We start from the raw sequence: 22,269 nt of genomic DNA, 5'->3' as shown, positions 1-22,269 counted from the left end.
TGAAATCACTACAAATTAGTTTATTTGAAGGTAAGTAAATTAAAAGCATTGCATGTCAAATAAAATTGGAGACATAGGGTGAAATGAATCCTTTTCATTAAATAAACTTCCATAAATCTCATAAATCCTTGTCGATGTGCTCGGCCACAGTCTGTCCCTCGAGCAGCAACGGTGCAGCTTTTTGTGGCCGTCGTGATTATAAAAGTTTGCCATCTCAGGTCTTCGGGGCATTTGAGGCCTCGCAGATGCGGCATAATGGGATGCAGCCGTCGCCTAGCAACTGTGGCATCAGTCCCATGGTACCGGGAGCAGATTCACAGCTGGAGGCAATCGCTCAAGATATCACACATTTAGATTTATCTGGAGGTAGTTTTGTTTGTCATGTGCAAGTTGAGAACCAATGACGGTCCTTCAGCCATGATACAGTCTTAAAGAGATTATATAACCCATCATAATTCTGTCCCCAAAGAAAAACTTCCTGAATATTTATCTCACTTTAATTACCTTAATCATCCGTCTTCCATGCAGGCCTAATTGCAGCAGATTTCGTTTCAAGCACACAAGCTCTTCTTCCTCTTCCAACACATCTGTTTCAATTATTCAGTCTTTTTTAACAAAAGATTTTAGTTGTGCACTTAAACACAATACAAAGTGCATTATTGCAACAAAATTAAATCCAATAAATAGAAGGCAATTCAAAAAAGGTTTTTTCTTTCATCCACCTGGATGACATCACGGCGTTAAGGAAAGGTGTTAGAATACTTCCTAAAGGAGTTAGTGAAAGACGCTCACGTTGGTGTGGCAGTCGGACCGCACTTTCACTTAGTGACGTCATAATGATGCGACGGCGGCGCAAGTTAGTGGCGTCTGCAATGGTGGGGGGGGAGAACTAAACACTAAACATCTTTGGACTTTTCATTTGGAGTCAGGTGGTTGCGCCAATAGCTTATCTGGAGGTGTGAGGTGGAGAGAAGAGTGTGGCTCCTGTAAGACATTGCTATGCTTATTCAGTGTTCAAATCAATCAGTGAAGGAAAAAATGCTGTAAATGTTCAGGAGTTCATGTTCAGCCACAAGCATTTTCCTGCCTCTTAAGCTAAATCCCCAAAGCTTCCTGACAGAGCATTCAGCTTGTTCTGTTGTAAAGAGGAGATGCATCCTTAATCCCAAAGGGTGGAATAACTGAAGGAGAAACTGTGGGTTTCTTTTGACGCGTGATTGAAGTTGAAGCTGATCAAACCTCTGGTTTAGGCCTCTGTCGCTGTTCTACATGCAGACAGATTGGTTACCCCAGATAGCTCGGTGAATAATGCAGGAGCACAAAACATCTGGTCTTTGTCGTGTTGGATGTTGTTGATGAATCCAGAGCTTTCTGAAGCTGCAGCTTGTGCTTCCTCGTCAAGGGGCGCGAGTGCATTCCTTATCCACCCCCGTCTCCTTTGTTAGTTCTTCCTATCGCCGCTCAATTACATAACCGCTCAACTTATGTAATGCAATGTAACTGCAGCAAGCGATGACATAAGTTTGCCAAAGCTTTCTGCACCATTTCAAGATCTTCGAGATGCTCTGCCATCTGCTGCCTGCGGCTCCAGATCGTGGTTTACTCGCCCCGAGAGGAGCTGCGGTACATGAATCAAACTCTTCCCTGTGCTCTTGTGGTATCTGCTGATCTCTGCCACCTGGGAGCGATTACCAACGAGAGGAAGCGATGGCCACATCACACAAAAGCAAGATAATGCTCCGCGGGATTAAGCTCCTGTCTGTCAGTCGTGGAGCGACGGTGGAGTCGGATCACATCTCTGCCACATGTCTGCCTCGAGCTCGTCGTCCTGCAGCCACAAACACATCGGCGCTGTTCAGACGCAGCCAACGGAAACGTACATGATGATCTGAACACTTTGGTCGTTTCAAGACCATTTAAATTTTCTATAGAGTGAGTTTAGTTTTTTTTTAAACACTCAGAATGAGATAAATTAGAATCTTGGTTAAAAAGAACTTTGCATTGGTTTTTAATCATGCTTTTTTTTGTTGTTTTTTTAATTGGCCTGACTGTCGCCACCCACCCACAGTACAAACCAACACTCCTGTACTCTCAACACACTTTAAATTCACACAGATGACAGCTGATCAGCTCCATGCTCACACACCTTCAAGAATACGCGGAGTTTTAATGGGTGATTGGGGTGCAGATTAATAACTGCAGTCTGAAACGGCAGCTGACAGAGCTCTGGATATTTAATCATTCTTCGCTGCTTGTGAGGGTTTTCGACTTTCCTTTCTCCTTGTGGGTTGGTGGGCTGGTGGGTTTGTAAAACAGTTAATCGACATGGGCTTACTGTTGTGTCTTTTGTCTTTCAGAATTCAAAGAGTGCCCAGGGCCTGGTGGGACTGAAGAACTTAGGAAACACTGTAAGTTGTGAAGCCTGATATTTAAAAGTCTCATTAGGTCCATCCTAAAATAAAAGTCCTGTCGTAGTTTCACCATTTTCTCAACAAATCTTCCCAAAAGTCCTGTTTGTTTATGTGTGAGACCTGTTTGTTGACGTGTGAGCGGTGTGGAGCCCGGCGTCTGCCTGGCAACAGGCTCCCAAAATAAGTGTGTGTGTATTTTCAGTAACCTAGTCACAGAGCTGTGAACTATGGACCAGGGACGACTGATTTGATCTGACCAAACTGCACGTGTCTCATGTGAACACGTGACGAGAACATTGTACTCGTGCTCGCGTGTGAACGCCGCTTCATCGTCTGTCCCTCTTCTCTTAAAATCTCAAAATATTAACCCGGGACCGATGACTTTTCAACTTCAGCTTACGTTTTATAAAAAAAATCCCCGTCCACTTTGTGTAAATACAGCATAAGTCACTGACTGGTGTGTTTTTGCCCTAAAAAGAAAACATAGAAAAACTAGTTAGTCTCGGAGTGACCGGTTTCCAGGCAACCGGCTGAGATTTCAGAAATAATCAAGGACAGAAACTGTTGCTGAAGCTCAAACTGCGAAGGTATTTGTAGGCAGATTCAAATCCCTTCAGACGATCACTGTGCAGAGTTTAATTGCTCGTTGTTCTAAACGTTGTGGAGTTACTTTCCTCGGTACTTCTAACGACGAGTTACTTAATAAAGTCAAGTCTGGTGAAAGTGGATGTTAGTGGGAGGAAGATGCTCTATTATCTGGATCTTCACTCCGGGAGAAGAAGCAGTAACAAAACAACAGACCAACAGCTCTTAGAAAAGGGGGCTAAAAATGAGACTCTTTTCCCCCACTAAAAAGTACTTTAGTGAAATATCAGCTTAGTAACTATCACCTTGTTTTAATAGTAGTTACAGTATTATATTATATATTTAGATTTTTACGCATGCTTAATAGCCACTTCAAAAACAAAGAATAAAAGAAGCATTTTCATTCATTAAAAAAATAAAAATAAAAAAAGCAGATGATGTGAAAAGAGGGCGTCTGGTTACCAATAACTCAGAACAGTTTCCAGTTCCTGCGCTCTCTGAATGTGCCGCTGCTGTGTTTGTTTGTGTCCCGGCAGTGTTTCATGAACAGTATCCTGCAGTGTCTCAGCAACACACACAGCCTGCGAGACTACTGCCTGCACAACTCGCACCGCAGAGACCTTAACAACAACAGCCGCACCAACACCGCCCTCATGGAAGGTGAGACACGCGTCTGACGCTTCAGGCCAGCGTCCCCCAGCATGTCGGGGAACAAGGAAAGCCTTTTAGCTCCCACCTTTTAAGGGTTTGTATGACAAGAGAGGGACAGCAGTTCCTTTGACGAGCAGACGAGGCTGATTCTGTCCTTCCCCCTCGTCCCCCCCGGTGCGACTAACCGCCGCGTCTTTGTGTCGGCAGAATTTGCCAAGCTGATACAGACCATGTGGACGTCGTCGAGCAGCGAGGCGGTCAGCCCGTCCGAATTCAAAACTCAGATTCAGAGATACGCCCCGAGATTCGTCGGATACAAGTAAGCTTCTGTCGCTTTCCTATCGTGGTGCGAGAACGCACGCGTAGAGATCAGAGACTCAGCGTGGTGGTGTCGATGTCCCGCAGCCAGCAGGACGCTCAGGAGTTCCTGCGCTTCCTCCTGGACGGCCTGCACAACGAGGTGAACAGGGTGACGGTCCGGCCCCGAGGCACCGCGGAGGACTTCGACCACCTGCCGTGAGTGTCGCACCTGCTCCTTCACCATCACGACGCCACTTGGGAAGATGACAATCTGTCTTTCAGTCTCCAGTCTCCATATAATGTCTCCTATAGGTGTTGCATTCTGCCTGTTTTTACAAACTCCCCCTGACAGCATGGCTTTGAGGCTGGTTTGAAAGCTTACAAGTGACCCAACTTTCATGGCCGCATCACAGATATCTCGATTTGTTTAAAAAAAAAAAAATCTATATTTCCTTTAGTTTGCTTGGTGTTTTGTCAGTTCAGATCGGAGCCTCTAATTTAGCTGCTGAATGCTACACAATTGAATGTCAGGTTATGGAAACGATTTTCCTTGTTTTTCGGACCCAATGAGATGAAACGACTTAATAAAACATATAGAATAGATTAAAAAAAAATACTAATTGAAACTTATGGTTGATGGCGGTTGTTGCACATCACATTTCATGGAAGGGCTCAGGCGGTTGTGGATTGAAACTGTTTTAGGGTTCTGTTTACACGACAATGCTGCTCCGAGCCACTGAAAACACAACTTTTTGAAAACGGCTCCCGAGGTGGACATTTTTTAAAACTGCTCAGACTTGGTCTGCGTGGAAATGGGGTTAAATACAGCTTTTCAGAACGCTGCTGCTGCTCATGTCAGTCCATAGCCTTAGTCAATAGTTCTTCGTGGAAATGGACATCGTTTTTCAAACCATTGCCATGGAAACACACACACACACACACACACACACACACAAAAACCGACACGTTTTCACTTGAAACGTTGTCGTGTGAAATGTCTCTGTCTCAGATCGTTTCCTGCATGTTTAGCGGTCGGGTTCCGCTCGTAAATGGATCATTACGGTTTTGTTTTAATAACAAGATAAACGATTTTGTTTGAACGGCTATTTGAAGAAATGGTTTCAGGCGACTTACTGCTGAGGTCGAAACCAACCAAGTGAACAAATGTTAGTCCTTCCCTCAGTTGACCCTCGTGTTTTCTTTGAAACGTTGGAATGGCCGATTCAGTCCTCCGACTCTGACCTGTAGTCGGAGCGGTTGGAGGTGAGCACTGAGCAGTGTGTGTGTGTGTAGCGCTCGGCGCAGGACTCACATGAAGGCGACATGAATCATTCAGGCTCCGTCATTAAGCTTTAATCTGAGGCGGCGTGCCACAGTCCCACTGCCCGTGTCGGGGTGTTGCCTCGCCACAGCACAGACCAGCTTAATGCTCCAATTCTTCTTGGATATTATTATCACTTATCTAACGCACAGTTAATCTCAGGGTTTTTCCAACCGGGTCAGTTGTGATGAAATGTTCTAAACCCTGACCCAAAAACCTTTTCCCATCTTCAGATGGAGGGTGTCGGGGGGGGGGGGGGGGGGGGGGCTAATCTCCTCATATTCTGCCACCTGTATGTTTGGATTAAAGTAGGTCAGGGTCATAATCTCTGACAGTCGCAGCCATTTCGCTGCCGCGGACATGAACACATGAATCCGTCTGTGACGTTTCCTCTCGTCTGTCCCGCAGCGACGAGGAGAAAGGGAAGAAGATGTGGAGTAAATACCTGGAGAGAGAAGACAGCAAGATAGTGGGTGAGTGGACGGGGCCAACATTTGCTTTTGGTTTTGTTTTTTTTGGGGGGGGGCAATTACTGAAAATCCGTGAGTGGTTATATTTCGATTTTATTTCAGTGGGGAAATAAAAGATCCTCATTCTGTTGCAGATCTTTTCGTTGGGCAGCTGAAGAGTTCTCTGACCTGCAGCCACTGTGGATTCTGCTCCACCGTCTTCGACCCCTTCTGGGATCTCTCTCTACCTATCGCTAAGGTTAGAGCGCACACACACACACACACACACACACACACACACACACACACACACACACACACACACACACACACACACACACATTCAATTATTATGAATGATGAAGCGACAGGATTTTTTTTTTTTTTTACATTTCTCACCTATTACAAAAACGTGTAAAATACCTCGTCACACTGGTCAGTTTCACACGTCCAAGCACTTCCAAAGGACACACAGACTCTAATAAGAAACAAATCTAATTAAAGCAGATTATCTCCAGTCTTTGTCTCGACGCTGACATAATGAGTGCCAATAGGTCAGTGTGGACATTGAAGCTCTGCTTTTCATTGACATATTACACACTTAACTTGATTGTGGCCTCAAACCACATCTCAAACAATGTGTTGATGTCGGACAATGTGCCGTAGACCCCGATAGTCTTCACTCGCATTGGGATCTTAATGATCCTCAACTCTAAATCTGTTTTCACTACAACGTGAACTCTGAAGCCTCTTCTTAATCCTCGATTACATGGAAGCAATGGACCTCAGTGTTGTGGTCCACACCTGTTAGATGAGACACAACACACAACAGGTCCCAGAAGGTCACGACACACACACCGAGTGTCTTTCTTTTTCTGTCCTGCAATGATTTGAGCGAAAATGTCCCGACACCTGGTGACTGTCCTCAGCTCCTAACAGCAGCTCTTTGCCTTCTTCCTGTCTATCTGTGCTTTCTGTGCTTGTGTGTGTGTGTGTGTGTGTGTGTGTGTGTGTGTGTGTGTGTGTGTGTGTGTGTGTGTGTGTGTGTGTGTGCGTGCGTGCGTGCGTGCGTGCGTGCGTGCGTGTGTGTGTGCGTGCATGCTAATGTGACTGCGTCTATGTTTGTGCTCAGAAGGGCTACGGCGAGGTGAGTCTGATGGACTGCATGCGGCTCTTCACCAAAGAGGACGTCCTGGACGGAGACGAGAAGCCGGTGGGTTTCCAACAGACGACCTCTGACCTTCAGCGTCACGCTGCGATCTCCTTCATATCACAATGTTCAGAGAGACAATCGTTTAAAAATTTGTGCTCAAAATTTTAAAGACAATTTTTATTTTTATTTTTTTTAAATCAGATCTCTTAATAGGATCAGATACAACCCAACACTGACCTGAGTTGAGATATCAGTGATAGAAAACTAGCCTGAGAGCCATGAGTTAGTAAAAACATTTTACATTTTCAAACATTTTCACTGTATTTTGCACCAAAAGGCTTCTTTAAAATTGGCTTTTTGTCCAGACTGTAGTCATTTTCCATAGTAATTGTTTGGTTGTCATTTTCATCACATGTACTCTGCACAGCAACAAAGAAAAACCGAACGTAGACTAAAAGAAAATGGAAAAAACAAAAATGTGTAGCACTTCTTCACATCCCCAAATAATCTCAATGAGTGCGTAAGAGTGACGCGATGCTGCCCTCTGGAGGCCGTGCAAGAGATAACGCTGAACTGGAACGAGAAACAAAAGGCTCTCGAATTACTGCACATACTTCTTGGCTTTTTGGTTTTGTTTTGTTTTCTTTACTTCCCATTAGTTTATTTGAATCAAGGTCACAAAACAACCCGCCTTACACATTAATAACATGATTTTTTTTTTAAACCCAAACGGTTCAGTTGTCATCCCACTTCCTGTTTGATGTGACGTCATCACCGTCGGCCTTCAGCGGGTCTCCTCCGTGTGTTGATGTGTGTGATTTTAATCTCGCCCCCGTTTGCTCCCCGCAGACGTGCTACAGGTGTAAAGCCCGCAGGAGATGCACCAAGAAGTTCACCGTACAGAAGTTCCCCAAGATCTTGGTGCTGCGTATCCTTTAAGATGTGTGACACACAGACGTGCAAACCCACACTGTGACGATCAGGCTGGACAAGATAACTGTGTTGATTTGGAAAATAAAAACATTTTGTTAGTGTTTAAATCAATTGAAATAGATAAACAAAGCAGAGATATGAAAGTTAAACTGCTTCTAAAGGCCTGATTAAATTACTTTTTTTTTAAACTAAGTAAAACAGAAAGGAGGGAAGCAAACTGATAAATTAATAAAATATTAATTCAAATATGGCAAAACAGTAGAATATTGAATACACAGTCTAGACATGCATTAGAAGTCCAGAATATTCAGTGTTTGTAATCAATAATTCAGATCGAACTTTAAACCAGAGTGGATTTGTTCACGTTCAGAGAAACTTTTCCACACGGTAAAGAAACGGCTGCTTCTTGAGCTTTGGTCGTCAGATCAGTGGTTCACAACTAATCTTACAGAAACTTCCTTCACGTGTCTCCGTGTGTCGTACGATTCCTTGACCGTCTCTCCTCAGACCTGAAGCGTTTCTCTGAAGCACGAAGAACCAGCAAACTCTCCACGTTCGTCAACTTTCCCATGAAGGACCTGGACCTGCGGGAGTTTGCGTCTGAAAACAGCAGTGAGTCCCTCAGGACCGTCCTCCACGGAGTCCCTCGGGACACGCTGAGCCGTCCTCCCAATGGAGCCAAATTATTCATGTTGCTGCGAAACGATCCGTTGAGCTTTGACCTTCACTTTGTTCTCAGATTCACGAGCCTGTAGATGTGCTTTGAACATCGTTTTTACATCGCAAAGCTCGGTGTTGGCGTTTTTTAAACGAGTTTTCTCTCGGTGGTGAAAGTTGCTCTGAAACTGACCGCAGTGGTTTGTGTGTTTGCAGTAAACGCAGTGTACAACCTGTATGCAGTGTCCAACCACTCAGGCACCACGATGGGCGGTCACTACACAGCCTACTGTCGCAACCCCAGCTCGGGGGAATGGTACACCTTCAACGACTCCAGGTGAGTGCTTCACAGCCCTCCAGCTCCCAACCAGGACCACGTTATCAACACGACAACATCCATCCATCTCTCTCTCTCTCTCTCTCTCTCTCTCAGAGTAACGCCAATGTCCTCCAGCCAAGTGCGCAGCAGCGACGCCTACGTCTTGTTCTACGAGTTGGCGTCGTCCTCGAGGATGTGAGGCAGCCGGAGGCCGGCGGGCCACGGCACCACTCCGACCACCAGAGGGCGGAGGAGAAGAGTGCTGCTGCCGCCGTGCTCTTGTTTTTCTATTTGGACATATCTCTCCCTCTCTCTCTCACTCACACACACACACACACACACACACACACACACACACACACACACACACACACACACACACACACACACACACACACACACACTCTGGAAACTTCTGGAAAACACAGGGACCTGATCAACCAGCCCCCCCCCCCCCCCCCCACCCCTTCTGTGTGTGTGTGTGTGTGTGTGTGTGTGTGTGTGTGTGTGTGTGTGAGGCTGACACAGGGCAATAATCCCACTGAGCGATCATGTGACCCCATCAGAAGCGCCCCTCTCTATGCAGCACGAGCTCAGCTCCTCCCCTCTCCGCCTTCATCTCCTCGTTTGCCTCGAAACATGAAAACTGACTTTTTGTTTTGCTTCATTTCATGTTTTTTGTTGTTTTGTTTTGTTGGCGTTGGGGGTGGCGGGTGTGGTCTCAATAACGCCCCCCCCCCCCCTCTGTGGACAGTGGATGAACTGTTTGCTGTGTGACTGGTTGGTGTCACAGTACGAGGAGCTCACAGCCCACCAACCCGTCTGCTGGTATTTGCCCTCTTATACCCCCCCCCCCCACATGCACTCCACTTCCTCCTCCTCCTCTCTATGTGCAGACGTGGTGGAGGTCACTGTGAGGACGACCCTCCGACCCCCGTTTTCATGTCTCTCCCACGTGTGGCTGCTACTGATGTTTTAAAGTGCTGTGAAGGCCTGAGCGGACACTGACAAGCCCCCCCGCCGTCCGGACGGGCTCTTTTCTTCCTCTCTTGTTTCATGCCATTGAACAACACGGAAAGAATGTTTTAAAGAAGACGAAGAAAAAAAACAAAACAAAACAAACACACTATATCTGTATATTTTTATATCCTGATGCAATATCGAGAATGTACTATTCAATGGTGCTGAAAATGACCCCCTAACTGTTTTCAGTTGGTTTCTTTACCAGGTTTCAAGAGAGAGAAAAAAGTTCTTATTTATGCTTACAGGTGATGATGTGATGAGTCACACTTTTTAACAGTGGCAGTCAAACACGAGTATATAAAGTATATATATAAATATATATATATATGAATAAAAGTCAACAAAGCAGTGGTTTTATTCTGAGTTGTTTGTCTTTTTTGTGTTTCTCATGTGTGTATGTGTATGTGTGTGTGTGTGTGTGTGTGCAGAATTTGAAATGAAAAAAGAATAGAAATACATTATTAGACCCAGAGGGAAATTCCTTTAAGTGTTGCTCCAAACAGAATAAATTGATTATATTAAGTACAACGGAATGAAAGTTAAATAAAGTTATATTGAATATTAATCTGAGGATTAATGGTGACTAAAACACAGCAATATATTTACACTGATTGATCACGTGAAGACATATTGATCAATTTCAATACGTGGGTAACAATTAAGTGCTATTTATGTTGGAAAGTGTAGAAAAACTCTCTCGCCCATCTTAATGTTGCTGGGTGAGTTAATATCCACAAGAGCAACACAAAACTCCCTCTCGCCAAAGATTTCACTTCCTGCCTCGAAAGCTTTGGATTTCTGTGGCACACCTTCATTCTGACACACTGCAAAAGACAGATATTGGTTCTGATCTGTTGCTCTGGTGTCTCTCCTCTGGACGCTACGGCCTATGAACTCCACATAACTGACCACTTTCTTCTCTCCTTTAAAGTTAGAATCTCTCTGTTTCTCTCTCTCCATCACTAAGGCACCCCGTCTCATCTCATGCTGCAATACAAAGAACATCAATCCTGTTACTCTCACTTCAAATATCAACTCCCACTCTAACTTCCACAACCCTCCGATGAGCTGGTTTCCTTCCGCAAATTCAACATAAATGTCCACTGCCTTTTCCACCACTACTGACTGAGAAATGAGTGAGCAGTCAAGGACCATGAATATGGACTCGGACCAGAGACTTCCAATAAATATAGACACTTTGTTCTGAGACGTTCGTGTGAACACAGCAGTTGGGAATTCAAGAAACGTCAGTTTGAAAATGCCTTCCGTCCCTGGGTGGGCTCGAACCACCAACCTTTCGGTTAACAGCCGAACGCGCTAACCGGATTGCGCCACAGAGACTTATGGAATACAGTGGAATTGAAAAAAATCAACTTTTTTCAGGTCACAGTGAGCAGGGGTGTCGATGATAACGCATTGTTTCCAACCCAGTTGAGGTGTAGCACGAAAAAAGAAATAACTGGAAACAATAGAACTTATTAAAAAACAAGTCTCTCATTAAACTTATTGCCTTATACATAAAAAAGACAATATATACATGTATATATGGGATTAATAAAGTCTTATCTTATCTTATCTTACACTGGTTGTTTTATTAGGTGAAAGGTTTGATTAAAAATCATACACGTTCGTCGAGTGATTATGTTGACGTGTTTTTAAAGATTTGGGATAAACTGCATGACATACATATTTGGGAACTGTGTAATTACAATGAATTTTAATGCATTCTTACAGGTTTTCCTGTCAAATGGAAAATTAAATTCCTGCCCTCGATTGTTTGTTGCAGTCTGACACAGTCAAAACAAACTTGATTGTAAATCATGCTCTGTCCAGTTTAACGACCATAGGTCACTTCAGGCGAATAAGTCTCATTGGTTGACCGCGCCTCTCCTACAGCCAATCAGCATAAAGTACACTTGACGGGGCGGAAGTTCAGTGACGCCTATAATGCTAAGTGGCTAATAGCTAGCCGACAAGTTATGTTACAGCGTCAGTTTTATCCGTAACTTCAGGAGATTTTAACAGCCGATATGTGGACTCCGTTGGTGTGTGGCGCCGTGGTGTTTCCGGGTATTTTCTACGGCTTCAGGACCGTTTTACGGTGGCGGTTTCCCGGGTGGCGAGAGGCTGACGTGGTGTCCGTCAGTGAGAGGTCAGCGCCCACCAGGGTCCACTCACAGCTGAGCTCATTTAACATCTCGTCCTTTTTATTGCACTTTATTCACGTTAGACACTAGTAATCACTGTGTCATAAGAAGTGAGAGAGCGCTCTGGTTAATTCGTCTCACTCTAAAAACTCCGTATGTTTGTGTAAAAACATATATATAACTTTGTTTTGATTAACGACACGAGCTAAGAAGTGGATTCATTTGCTCAAAAAGTTGTAATTGTGCTAAATTAGTCACACGTACTTATGTTATATGTGTGCCGCTTTACCAGGAAACACCCCTCCAGTCTCAAGCAAAATGTTAAGAACGTGTGCATTGATATTAAAGAGGAAGAGGCAGAAGGAAAAAAACGTGGGTATTTAAATGGAGTTTGGTGTGATTGTGTCTGAGCTCGTTGTTTCTGTCTCCTCAGCCTGCTTTCTATCACCCATGCATCTCTGGCCACTGCATCCGGAGCTGTAATAGTCACATCCTGCAAAGATGTGATGACCGACAGGTTGGACAGTCACCGGTTCATTTTGTATCCAAACTTAGATCAAACACACCAAAACCCACAGAGCCACTGACAAACACCAATCCATGTTTCTCTACAACTAGCTGTGTTTCTACACTTTGAACAGTTCGACCAGTCCACCACAGTGCAAACAGGCAAATACAAACATGCAAAGTTTTTATATCACACAGAGGGACAACTTTCAAATCACACCGAGTATAGTGTATACAAATATAGTTTTGTTGCATTAATGCTTACTGTTGTGTAGTTTAGTTGTGCCAATGCTAATGTGTAGTGTTAAACATTGTGTAAATGTGTTGTCGTACTGCTGGTTATTCCAACGCTTTGTTGGATTGATGCTTTGCATGGTGACAGTGTTGAAGTGTTAGCTCAATATTTTAAAATGTTTTTGTAATAATTCTAACGTTTGTATAGTTTTGTTGAGTTTCTGGTGAATATTGTAGAATTCTGTATGATGATGTGTGCAGGACTGTGTTTTAGTCAAACAGAAGTGATAAATGACTCTCTCTCTCTCTCTCCACTCAGCCACTGGCTGGTGAACAGCTTCATCCTGTTTGGACTGTCCTACATGGCCTTCGACATCTACGCCATGTACCTGAGCCACTACCACAAGCAGAGGGTCAAAGGTCATGACGGGGATCACTCCATCCACACAGTGAGAGCCTTCCTGCTCAGACACACCATGCTGGTGCTTCATCACGTCGCGCTGCTGCTCGTCTTCATGCCCGTGTCTCTGGTGAGGGTGAGGAGGAGGAGGAGGAAGAAGAGGAGAGGAAGAGGAGGAAGTCTGACTGTGTTCTCTTCTCCACAGTTCCTCAGGAGGGGTCTCGGGGATTTCTTCATTGGTTGCTTCTTCCTCACGGAGTTCAGCACGCCGTTCGTCTCCTTTGGAACGATTCTCATCCAGGTGAACGAAACCGAAAATAAGAACTCCGTCGAGACCGTTTGAAATATCCAACTGTGAAATATTCTTGTGGGGAGAGTAACGGAACCCCATAGGTATTTGAACACTGCTGGAATCATATAGATGTTTTTGAAGAACTTGAGCTGCATTATTGACGTTTCCTCTCGTGTGTGTGTGCGTGGCGTCCAGCTGGGCCTGGATGACACCGTCCTGCACAAGGTCAACGGGGTCGTGGTCCTGCTGAGCTTCTTCACCTGCCGGCTCCTCCTCTTCCCCTTCATGTACTGGACGTACGGCCGGCAGCTCGGGATCCCGCTGCACCGGGTGGCCGCTCACCTGCCGCTGCACTGCAACCTGGGTAACCTGGTGGTCCTCGCTCCCCAGGTCTACTGGTTCGTCCTGCTGCTGAGGAAGGCCAAGAGGCTGTACCTGAGACAGAGGACACGGCGGGCGGACAAGGACGAGACCAAGACGGACTGAGAGGAGACCGAACGGCTTTGAAGGACCAGCAGCAGGTCATTTTCAAACGGACTTTGGAGCGGCGGGTGTGAGGGTTGAGGGGACATGGCGGTTCAGCGCAATGCATTCTGGGTGCGAGAGGGGGGAGAAAAAAAAGCGGGAGTCCCGCAACATTTGTTTTCTCAGGGAAAATGGCTCGTGAAGACGTGGAGTAGCGAAGAGGTGGCTCCGAACAAAGGTTTCACAAATTCGCTTGAAAGCGCCGCCATATGATATCTGCCCTAAAGAAGCACATATTTTTAAATGTTTACCCATTTTTAAACTTTTGTAAAGTTCTTTTAAATCTTTTTACAGAGCCATTATGAGCTGGCGTCACAAACCAAGCATTTGGATCAGTCCGAGACAGATGTTTCTGTGCATCAGGTGCTGACAAAGATGTCAGATATTGGCATTTAATACAGTTCCGTAGCTGTAAATTGCACTTTAAAAAAAAAAAAGTAAGACGACAGAAAGCTGCTAATACCAAAAAAACACTGCTGCTGGATTTCACTGAAAAGGTCACTAAACCCAAAACTCAACAGCAGAATTTACACTCAAATGATTAAATAAGCAGCCAAAAGGTTTGAACACTGAACAAATGTGCCTTAAACACCCATTTTTTCTTCTTAATGCCTTTTTTTTAATAACACGTGACTCGTATTTCAGAAAATCCAGTATATTACTCGTACACCATCATGTGGAAATGTACTCCCAAGTGTCCGTTATATCTTTTTTTTTAATGTAGATGTAATACTTTTTTGTGAAGAAAGTTTTAACCTTTGAAAATAGTCTTAATTCTTCTCATACTGGATGTAAAGTGTTGCTGCTCTTTAATGGTTGAATGGATTCTGTTCTGTCCATTTCTATATGGATAGAAATCCATATTCCGGTTTTTAAATCAAGCATTTGTGTGAATAAAAGATTAATCGTCCTTTTATTCATGTGCAATATAATAATCAGACATGTTTGATGGATTCCTGGCCGGTATTTATCAGGTTTACTAGAATGACTCCTAAAGAACCCTGTGGCCCTTTAGCTTCATGGACCTGCAATTCTTATCACAGACCTGAGTTTATATGTTAAAATTATACCAGCTGATAGTTGATCACCACCTGTATTTTCTCCAGTCAGGAGGCATTTGGTTTCATCTTCGCGGGAGGAAAACCAGACTTGGAGAAAACTGCAGCGTGACGCACCTAAAGAGTGGACGTAAATACAACTGAAGCAGCACAAACAGGCTTTTAGACATGACACAGTACATTTTTTATTCACTTCTTAGCGAAGATTTCAAACGTCACTTTTTCTCAATTGTGCTCAGATTGAATTTAAATTTCACCAACGCGAAAAAAAAAAAAATTGTGCGTCTCATTTTTTTTACGCGACGGCTCGAGGGTTCCTACCTTCTCTGTGGGGACAGAGACACTTTACAAGTGACAATATTGTTTGCGATGCGGCGTCAGGCGGCCGAGGACACCAGCTGGGCGATCTTCTGCTGCAGCACGGCCTTCATCTCGCGGCTCTGCAGGTTGTCTGTGATGGTGGAGAAGAAGTGGCGGGTGTTGTCGCTCTCCACCGAGGTGCAGCTGTCCGGGAAGGCGGCCATGACGGCCTCGTAGTGGCTGAGGATGTCCAGGCTGGACAGGAAGAGAGCCTCGCACTGTCCCCCGGGCATCATCACCTGAGAAGGGAAATCCAACAGTGAGAGTCTGATCTGACGGGAATTTATCATTCAAATATTATCTGATGGCTTCCGGGTAGCACATCGATCAAATCATATATGGACAAATGATCTAATACAGTGTTTTTCAACCTTTTTTGAGCCAAGGCACACTTTTTTGTTTGGAAAAATCTCGAGGCACACCACCACCCGAAAATGTTAAAATGTGAAACTCTGTCGCCAATATTAACAATATAAAGTCATTCTCATCAATGCTTTATCAACAGGAATCAAATAAATACAGAAAAAAGTATTTCCCAATTTCTTTTTTTTATTCTTACTCACTCAGTGTGAAACCTGGACCTGATGGATGAAGAGCTGAGATCCTGGTTCACATTCTTCCTTTTCAAAAACTTCTCCATCACTGTCACTGACACAGTACTTTGATACAAGATGGGAGCAGCAGGTGGTGGAGATTAACCAGACTGACGTCTTTCAGTTTTGATTTCACCGGCAACGTTCTGTGCTGCCATCTATTGGTGAAGAGTATTGTAGCGATCACGGAGTTGGTCGCTGCAGGGCATGATGGGAGTTCAGGTTATGTGTTGCCGGAGGTTATTGAGGGTTATTGTTGGGGTTGTTGTGTGTGTTGATTTGTGCTTGTGTTAGGTTTTTGTTCCTCGGTTCAGATAGTTATCTAGTTTGGTTTGGTTTGTTGGCTGTTGGTGTGCAACCATGAGTGAGAAATGTGTTGTGTGGAGTGTCATCCTGTTATGAAGTTCCGGTTGCGTGTGTTCATGTCAAAATAAAAGCCTCTGGTAATCAGCTGGCAGAAAAGAATCTCGATTCAGAGCAATTCTTCCACAGCACTCACCACAGTATTTAAACTTGATTACTCTGCACACTGCTCTCACAGCTGACAGCGGTCGGCACACCTGACTAAATCTCATGGAACACCAGTGTGCCGCGACACAGTGGTTGAAAAACACTGGTCTAATAACATATGGCTGAACAAAAAAAAAACAAAACAAAGGGAGAATATTCTAAGCTGGATGGGGAGCTGAAACTCACAGCCGTGGAGCCAAATGTAACGCAAAACAAACATTTTCACCCTTGTTTTGATTTGCACATCAGACTGTTCCACAAAAGGAATAATAGAACGACTAAAACAGTTCGAAACCAGACAAATAAATCGCTGAAAACAAATAGACAAATGGTTCAAAACAGTCAAAGTGGCCCAGAGTGTGAAAACGCCGTAGTGTTTGAAGGGTAGATACCTGGATGTGCTGAACGTGGCAGTAGAGCTGGCTGAGGACGAAGAGCACCTCCTGGCTGTGAGCGGCTCCCACCTCCTTCACCTCCTTCGCCTCCTCCAGGCGCGAGTGCTCCTCTCCTTCGCGCACTTTGCCAGCGTCGCTGTCGTCGTCGTGGAGGGGTCGGGATGAGGGGAGCGGCTGCTTGGCTCGGACCGAGCCCATGATGTCCCTGACGGCGTGGGCGTACAGCCGGCCCACGTGAGCCCAGCCCTCCGCCGGCAGCCAGTGGGAGCAGCTGGAGCCGCAGAGCAGCTGCAGGGCCCGCAGCAGCAGCACGGACAGCCGCAGCTCGCAGGAGAAGCCCCGCAGGTCCAGCAGGGGCAGGTGGTCCACGTACTCCAGGGAGAAGGGCACGTGGAGGCGGGCCGAGGCGATGAGGTCGCGGAGGGTCCCGAGCACCCGGCTCCACTGGCGCGGCGAGCACCAGGGCAGCACCTGGGTCAGCGCCACCAGCAGGCCTTTGCTGAACATGCCCACCTGCTCCGGGCTGCTCCGGTCCAGAGCCAGGCGGGACAACATGGTGGTCTGCAGGGAGTCCGATATACAGCAGCACTCCATCCAGGCTAGGAGGCCGGTGCCGGGGCCGTAGGGGGGCAGGTCTGACCCGGACCACTCCTATGGGGGGGGGGGGGGGGGGCACACACCAGTGAGCTCCAGACTGCAGGAACTGGATGTTCAAACCTCCACCAGGACAATCCAAATCAACACACACCGCTACAGAACGAGTATTTCAAAAGGACCTGTCCATTGATAAAACGCTTCATTAATCCAAACTCACCAAGTCTGTGTAAATGACTTAACCAACTCAAAACCTCTCAGTTTTGTAGTTTTAATGATGAGGTTTAACTTTTTTTTCTCATTTGCTATATTGTTCTTTTCACTATTATCTATTGTGCACTATTGTGGACATTTCTTATTCTCATTCCCTTGATGGGTCAGGGAGCAGCTCTAAACTCCTTCACTCTGTTGTCACTTGGTTTTTGTACCTCTGACTTTTGACTTTCGGCTGCCGGCACCACATCAAATCTACTGAAAATGAAATGGAATAAATTGTCCTCATGAGACGTTTTAGTGTGAGGAGAACATGATTACGATCACCTCCGTCTGCTTCACTCTGCTCTGTGCAGCGTCGCAAAGAAATTTCCAAGTAACATTCAAGCTGCAAAGCAAAGTCAGGATCTTCAAGCCTGGATATTATTAGTATTATTATTATTATTGTAATTTACATATAAGACACATATCCTACCTGCTCGGGCAGGTCGCTCACGGCCAGCAGAGACGAGGGCACCTCATTCTTGAAGTGCTCCCCCCACACCGGCTTCAGGTAGAAGCGCACGGTCCAGTCCAGATCCTCCGTCCTGTCATAGAGCCAGAACAGAGCTCTGGAGTGGCTGCTGGGGGCCGCCGACACCTCCGCCCCCACCGCCTCCCCCAGCCTGGTGAGCACCGAAGCCAGCAGCTCCTTCGTGTCCATGGAGAAGGACTGGACGGCGCCCCCTGGTGTCTGCTCCCAGAACCTGTGGACGGTGTTCACCATGGGATGAGGAGACGGATAGGCTTTCAGAAAGTTCCACCCCTGGGCGTTAGGAGCGCCGTCGTCGTGGAACCCGACGCCCCAAAATGCAAGGAAACCTTGCATCGTACGAACCTGAGAGTCTGGTGGAGCAGCTGGGACAGGATGTAGAGGAGGGGGAACGGAGAGCAGAGCATCACCCAGTGAGGAGCGGAGACCTCGTCCAGAGCGAGAGCAGCATGGAGGAGCCGCAGACTCAGACCTGCATCTGGCGAGCACACGGAGGGGAAACGGCATCATTTGACGAAAAAAAATAATTTAAAAAATCACTGCTGCTGGTTATCGGAGAAAATCATAGGAGACAAATGACAGGCTGTACCAAGTTGGAGTCGCAAATGTTTACCTTCACGGTTCAGCTTCAAATGTCTTGAAAATGAACCAAATCCACCAATTTGTTCATCAATGTGCACTGTCCCATTAAAATATATGAATAAATGAAAATGTACATCTTCGTGCGGCAGTGACCATCATAGTATGTAAATTCACCTGCCGGTGTTTCATCCGGTTTGGTAACTTACATTTTTCTTGCTGTTCATCTATGAAAGTCATAAATGATATAATTACACAGCCAACTTGTGTTTTGAATCAAAAAAGGGCCCAATTGAAGTTGCGCAAAGTGAAAACATGAACATTTTTCAATCATAAGTAGGAGGATGGAGGTCATTCAAACTTTTTTACAGAAATCTATAGAAACAAAAAATGATCCCCATTCAGAGAAATGTGAAGGTAGTTAATGTGATTTTTGGTCTGGTTAATTCAGTTCACCATGCTTTTTTGTATGAAAAGAGGCATTTATCTAATATTGCTTTGTAAACCACAGGGTTGAAGTTTCCAGTGATGTCAATGACAATACTTGTCATTTGTTGACGTGTAAACTTAACACACCCTAAACTCATTAGTTAAATGTTTCAGGTATTTGGAGATCTTAATGACAATATTCATCAATACCAGTATTGTTTGTGGCGCTTCCTGCCTTTAGTGAGCAGAACAGAGTGGAAAAGAAGAAGGACGTATGACGCATTTGGATCGCCGTCATCTGAGCCAGCACGATTCAGATTTGAACAAAAATCGACGTCACTTAAAACTGGCATGTACAATAAAGCGAAACATGTCTGAATGCTCACCCCCAGCAGAGATGCGGGGCAGGACGAAGGTGTTTATGACCTCCTGAGGAGGCAGAAGGCGAAGCCGCTTCTCTTCTCCCTCGGCTGGCTGGACAGGCAGCATCAGCAGACCCAGGAACTTCAGGAACTGTTCCTTCTCCGTGTTTGACAGCGGCTTGTTCCCGACGGCCTCCTGCAAACACCTGCAGAGCAGAGCGCCTCCTCCCTGCTCATCCGGAGCTGCGGGGTCTCCTGACGTCGGCCCCGTCAGTCCGGGCAGCTGCTGCAGGATTGTGGCCATGAGGGAAAACGCTCCTTTGTTGAACACGGCTGATTGGCAGCAGGACTTCAGAGCAGCTTCGGGGTTCTGGAAGGAGACTCTGGCCACTAAGGAGACGGCGGTGCTCAGATTAGCGGCCGACGCTCTGCCTCCGCCCTGGATGATGCAGTTGAAGGCCATGTTCAGCTCCTTCTCGAAGCCCTCGGTCACGGCCGAGGGGACTGGGCGCTGGAAGAAGCCCCTGCTGGACGACCGCAGCGTGGCAGCCAGGCATCTGTTCTTATCCTCCAAGGAGAGAGCGGAGAAGATGTCTGCGGTGATCTTCATGAGCTTCCTGCACTGGCTCACGTCGGCGCTCTGGCTGTGCAGTTTCGCCTTGAGGGTGGACGACAGCCTGATGAGCGCGTCGAGCTGTTGGAAGGCCGCTTGGTTCTTCTCCAGGCAGTCCAGCCAACGCCCGTCGCACACCAGCTCGCTGGCGAACAGCACGGCGAAGCTCTCATGGTCCTCCAGACGATTTGCTATGACCGCCGCCACGACGGCCGCGCTCACTCCTGGACTGCTCTGCATGGAGGGAAGGTCCATGGACTTCAGCAAACCTCGGAGAGGACCTTCCTCGGCGTCTTGGTCTCTTTCGTGAAGCGCTGGCAGGACTCTCCGGATGCTTTGCTCCAGCTGCAAAGTGTCGTAGCTCGGATCAGAGCCGCTCTGCACTTTCAGGAGGTTGCCACTTTGCCAAAACTCCACGAGCTCCGCTTCAACCTTCAAGGCGTCCGTCAGCGTTGTGGAGCTGGGCCGAAACTGAGAGGGTGTGTGAGAAGCACGCAAGTCTCTCTGACTGTCCCTGATGAGCTCGGGACTCAGCTGCTCACCGTCCGTCCCTCTGCTGCTGATCATCTGGCTCAACATCTGCAGCTTTCTTTCAGGTGGGAGTTCAACTTGTGACTCTATCAGAAAGGATGTGTATATCGCATTGAGAGACACCGAAAGCGCCTGAAAGCAGAGGTCTGTGGAGGATATATGAGCTTTCAGCTCCGCAAGAGTTTGAAGAAGAAGCTGCAGGACGTCTGTGTTTGGTCCCGACTCTGGTGAATCCGTCTTTTCCAGCTTTAACCTCTTGGCGCTCTGATAGTTCGGACTGGAAGACTCAGAGAAGAGACGCGCCAGCTGGCTGGAGAACATGGCCTCAGTGCTCGCCCCTTCTCCACCTCCTCCCACTTTCTGCCCGTCACTCCCTTTCCACAGTTCCCACCACACCTGCAGGAAGAGCCGCACGTCCTCCTCCTCTGTGGGTGAGCTCTTCACGTGCTCGGCCAAGCGCCGCAGCTCTGCGTGGAGCTGCGCTGGAGGAAAGCACAGGAGGAGGCGGGCGAACACACCCGCAGCCTCCGTCGACTTCACCAACTCCAGCAGGACGACTCTGTTGAGCTCGGGGAGGCCGTTCTGGAGGGAGTAGAACGGGTTCCGCCTCCACGACTCCTCGACGTCGTCTCCCGCCTCTCCGCACAGCAGCTTCAGCCACACAACACAGACGACCCTCTCCGTCCAGCTCGCATCCGGCCCGCAGACCTCTCTGACCGCCTCGACCACCACGTGAGCCACCCGGCTCCAATCGGCCTTCTGAATGGAGGACAGAGACGACGACGGACGGCAGAGCTTATCGGCCAGGAGGAAAGCTCCCTGCAGGACTGCGGATTCTGAAACACAGTTTAACAGATTCACAGGGATGAGCAAGCAGGAAAACAAATACTCCAGCTGATTTAAACTCGGAGAGTTACACACATGCAAAGTAGTGAGATGCATAATTAACGTCTTCACCTTTAATTCAAATGACCATGCCGCTTAATGTGATCAGAGGCAATTTCCAACAAATTTCAGAAAGAGAGATGCATATAGGAAAAACTGAACAGCTTTATTTAAAAAAAAAAGCTTAAATCAAGAAGTACATCAAACAGTTTGGATTGGCTGCTTCTTTTACAAAATTACAAACTGTTCAATAGTAAATAATATCCAAAGCTGCAGCAGTGGGAGAAATTTAACGGAAGATTATAATTGGATGTAGGAAAAAAAACCCCAAGGAACAAGGAGAAATGATAAATACGACACCTAAGGAGAATATTCGTGTTATATTGGTGCAATAACAGGTTACATTATTGAAAACTAAACCCATGTACCTGTCAGTGAATAAAACAGTAATTTATTTTTGTTGTTTTGGGTGTGCATGCGTGACACAGCTGCCCACAACATAATACAGGCTGGACAAAATATATTCTGACTGCACAGCAGGACTGAAAACTTAGTTATTGTCCTCCTCACCTCGGTTCATCTTGTGTCGTCGCTGCTGCGTGGAGCCAGTTCGCTAACTTTAATCCGTTTGTTGAAACGTCTGATGGGTTTGTTGGGTTCAGCACATCGTGCCTGAACTGAGAATGAACCGCAGTAGAGCTCAGAAAG

General features: G+C 46.4%; 3 protein-coding genes across 6 annotated transcripts in view; 2 read left to right on the top strand and 1 right to left on the bottom strand.

Moving 5' to 3' along the window:
• usp2a (ubiquitin specific peptidase 2a) overlaps positions 1 to 10,165 on the top strand; it is a 44,617-nt gene extending 34,452 nt beyond the window's left edge. For 2 of the 3 annotated variants that reach the window (XM_080511734.1, XM_080511733.1), the window contains exons 4-14: positions 2,358 to 2,408; positions 3,533 to 3,656; positions 3,855 to 3,966; positions 4,053 to 4,163; positions 5,677 to 5,741; positions 5,873 to 5,976; positions 6,850 to 6,930; positions 7,720 to 7,798; positions 8,311 to 8,415; positions 8,677 to 8,797; positions 8,894 to 10,165. In XM_080511734.1, coding sequence (XP_080367860.1) covers positions 2,358 to 2,408; positions 3,533 to 3,656; positions 3,855 to 3,966; positions 4,053 to 4,163; positions 5,677 to 5,741; positions 5,873 to 5,976; positions 6,850 to 6,930; positions 7,720 to 7,798; positions 8,311 to 8,415; positions 8,677 to 8,797; positions 8,894 to 8,978 — 1,038 coding nt within the window. In that variant the 3' untranslated portion in view covers positions 8,979 to 10,165. The remainder of the gene's footprint in view (positions 1 to 2,357; positions 2,409 to 3,532; positions 3,657 to 3,854; positions 3,967 to 4,052; positions 4,164 to 5,676; positions 5,742 to 5,872; positions 5,977 to 6,849; positions 6,931 to 7,719; positions 7,799 to 8,310; positions 8,416 to 8,676; positions 8,798 to 8,893) is intronic. The other variant, XM_080511735.1, reaches the window with a different exon arrangement.
• A 1,573-nt stretch (positions 10,166 to 11,738) lies between these two features.
• On the top strand, positions 11,739 to 15,324 carry LOC308143909 (ceramide synthase-like). Of its 2 annotated transcripts, XM_080514852.1 has the most exons (6): positions 11,739 to 11,954; positions 12,383 to 12,466; positions 13,010 to 13,220; positions 13,296 to 13,391; positions 13,578 to 13,903; positions 15,014 to 15,324. In XM_080514852.1, the coding sequence occupies exons 1-5, from the start codon at positions 11,833 to 11,835 to the stop codon at positions 13,866 to 13,868; spliced, it is 804 nt and encodes a 267-aa protein (XP_080370978.1). In that variant the 5' UTR covers positions 11,739 to 11,832; the 3' UTR covers positions 13,869 to 13,903; positions 15,014 to 15,324. The 2 variants fall into 2 exon arrangements, with proteins under 2 accessions (XP_080370978.1, XP_080370977.1); XM_080514851.1 differs by having other exon boundaries at positions 13,578 to 15,323.
• Positions 15,325 to 15,333: 9 nt separating this feature from the next.
• On the bottom strand, positions 15,334 to 22,229 carry gemin4 (gem (nuclear organelle) associated protein 4). The gene is made up of 6 exons (XM_080514870.1): positions 22,132 to 22,229; positions 19,557 to 21,512; positions 18,508 to 18,640; positions 18,106 to 18,376; positions 16,821 to 17,474; positions 15,334 to 15,564 (listed from the first exon to the last, which is right to left on the bottom strand). The coding sequence occupies exons 1-6, from the start codon at positions 22,139 to 22,141 to the stop codon at positions 15,343 to 15,345; spliced, it is 3,246 nt and encodes a 1,081-aa protein (XP_080370996.1). The 5' UTR covers positions 22,142 to 22,229; the 3' UTR covers positions 15,334 to 15,342.
• Between the last annotated feature and the right edge of the window lie 40 nt (positions 22,230 to 22,269).

This window comes from Blennius ocellaris (genome assembly GCF_963422515.1).
Source record: "Blennius ocellaris genome assembly, chromosome: 2".
NCBI lineage: Eukaryota > Metazoa > Chordata > Actinopteri > Blenniiformes > Blenniidae > Blennius > Blennius ocellaris.
Note: the sequence above shows the minus strand (reverse complement) of the source record. Positions and strands in the feature narration are given on the sequence as shown.

Bases quoted from the DNA above. Each gene is read 5' to 3' on its own strand.
- LOC308143909 (XM_080514852.1), top strand. From the start codon at position 11,833: ATGTGGACTCCGTTGGTGTGTGGCGCCGTGGTGTTTCCGGGTATTTTC. The intron at 12,467-13,009 runs GTTGGACAGTCA...CTCTCCACTCAG, and splicing joins AAAGATGTGATGACCGACAG to CCACTGGCTGGTGAACAGCT. The intron at 13,392-13,577 runs GTGAACGAAACC...CGTGGCGTCCAG, and splicing joins TTGGAACGATTCTCATCCAG to CTGGGCCTGGATGACACCGT.
- gemin4 (XM_080514870.1), bottom strand. The intron at 18,641-19,556 runs GTGAGCATTCAG...TGTGCTCGCCAG, and splicing joins GCCCCGCATCTCTGCTGGGG to ATGCAGGTCTGAGTCTGCGG. The intron at 15,565-16,820 runs GTATCTACCCTT...TTCCCTTCTCAG, and splicing joins GCCACGTTCAGCACATCCAG to GTGATGATGCCCGGGGGACA.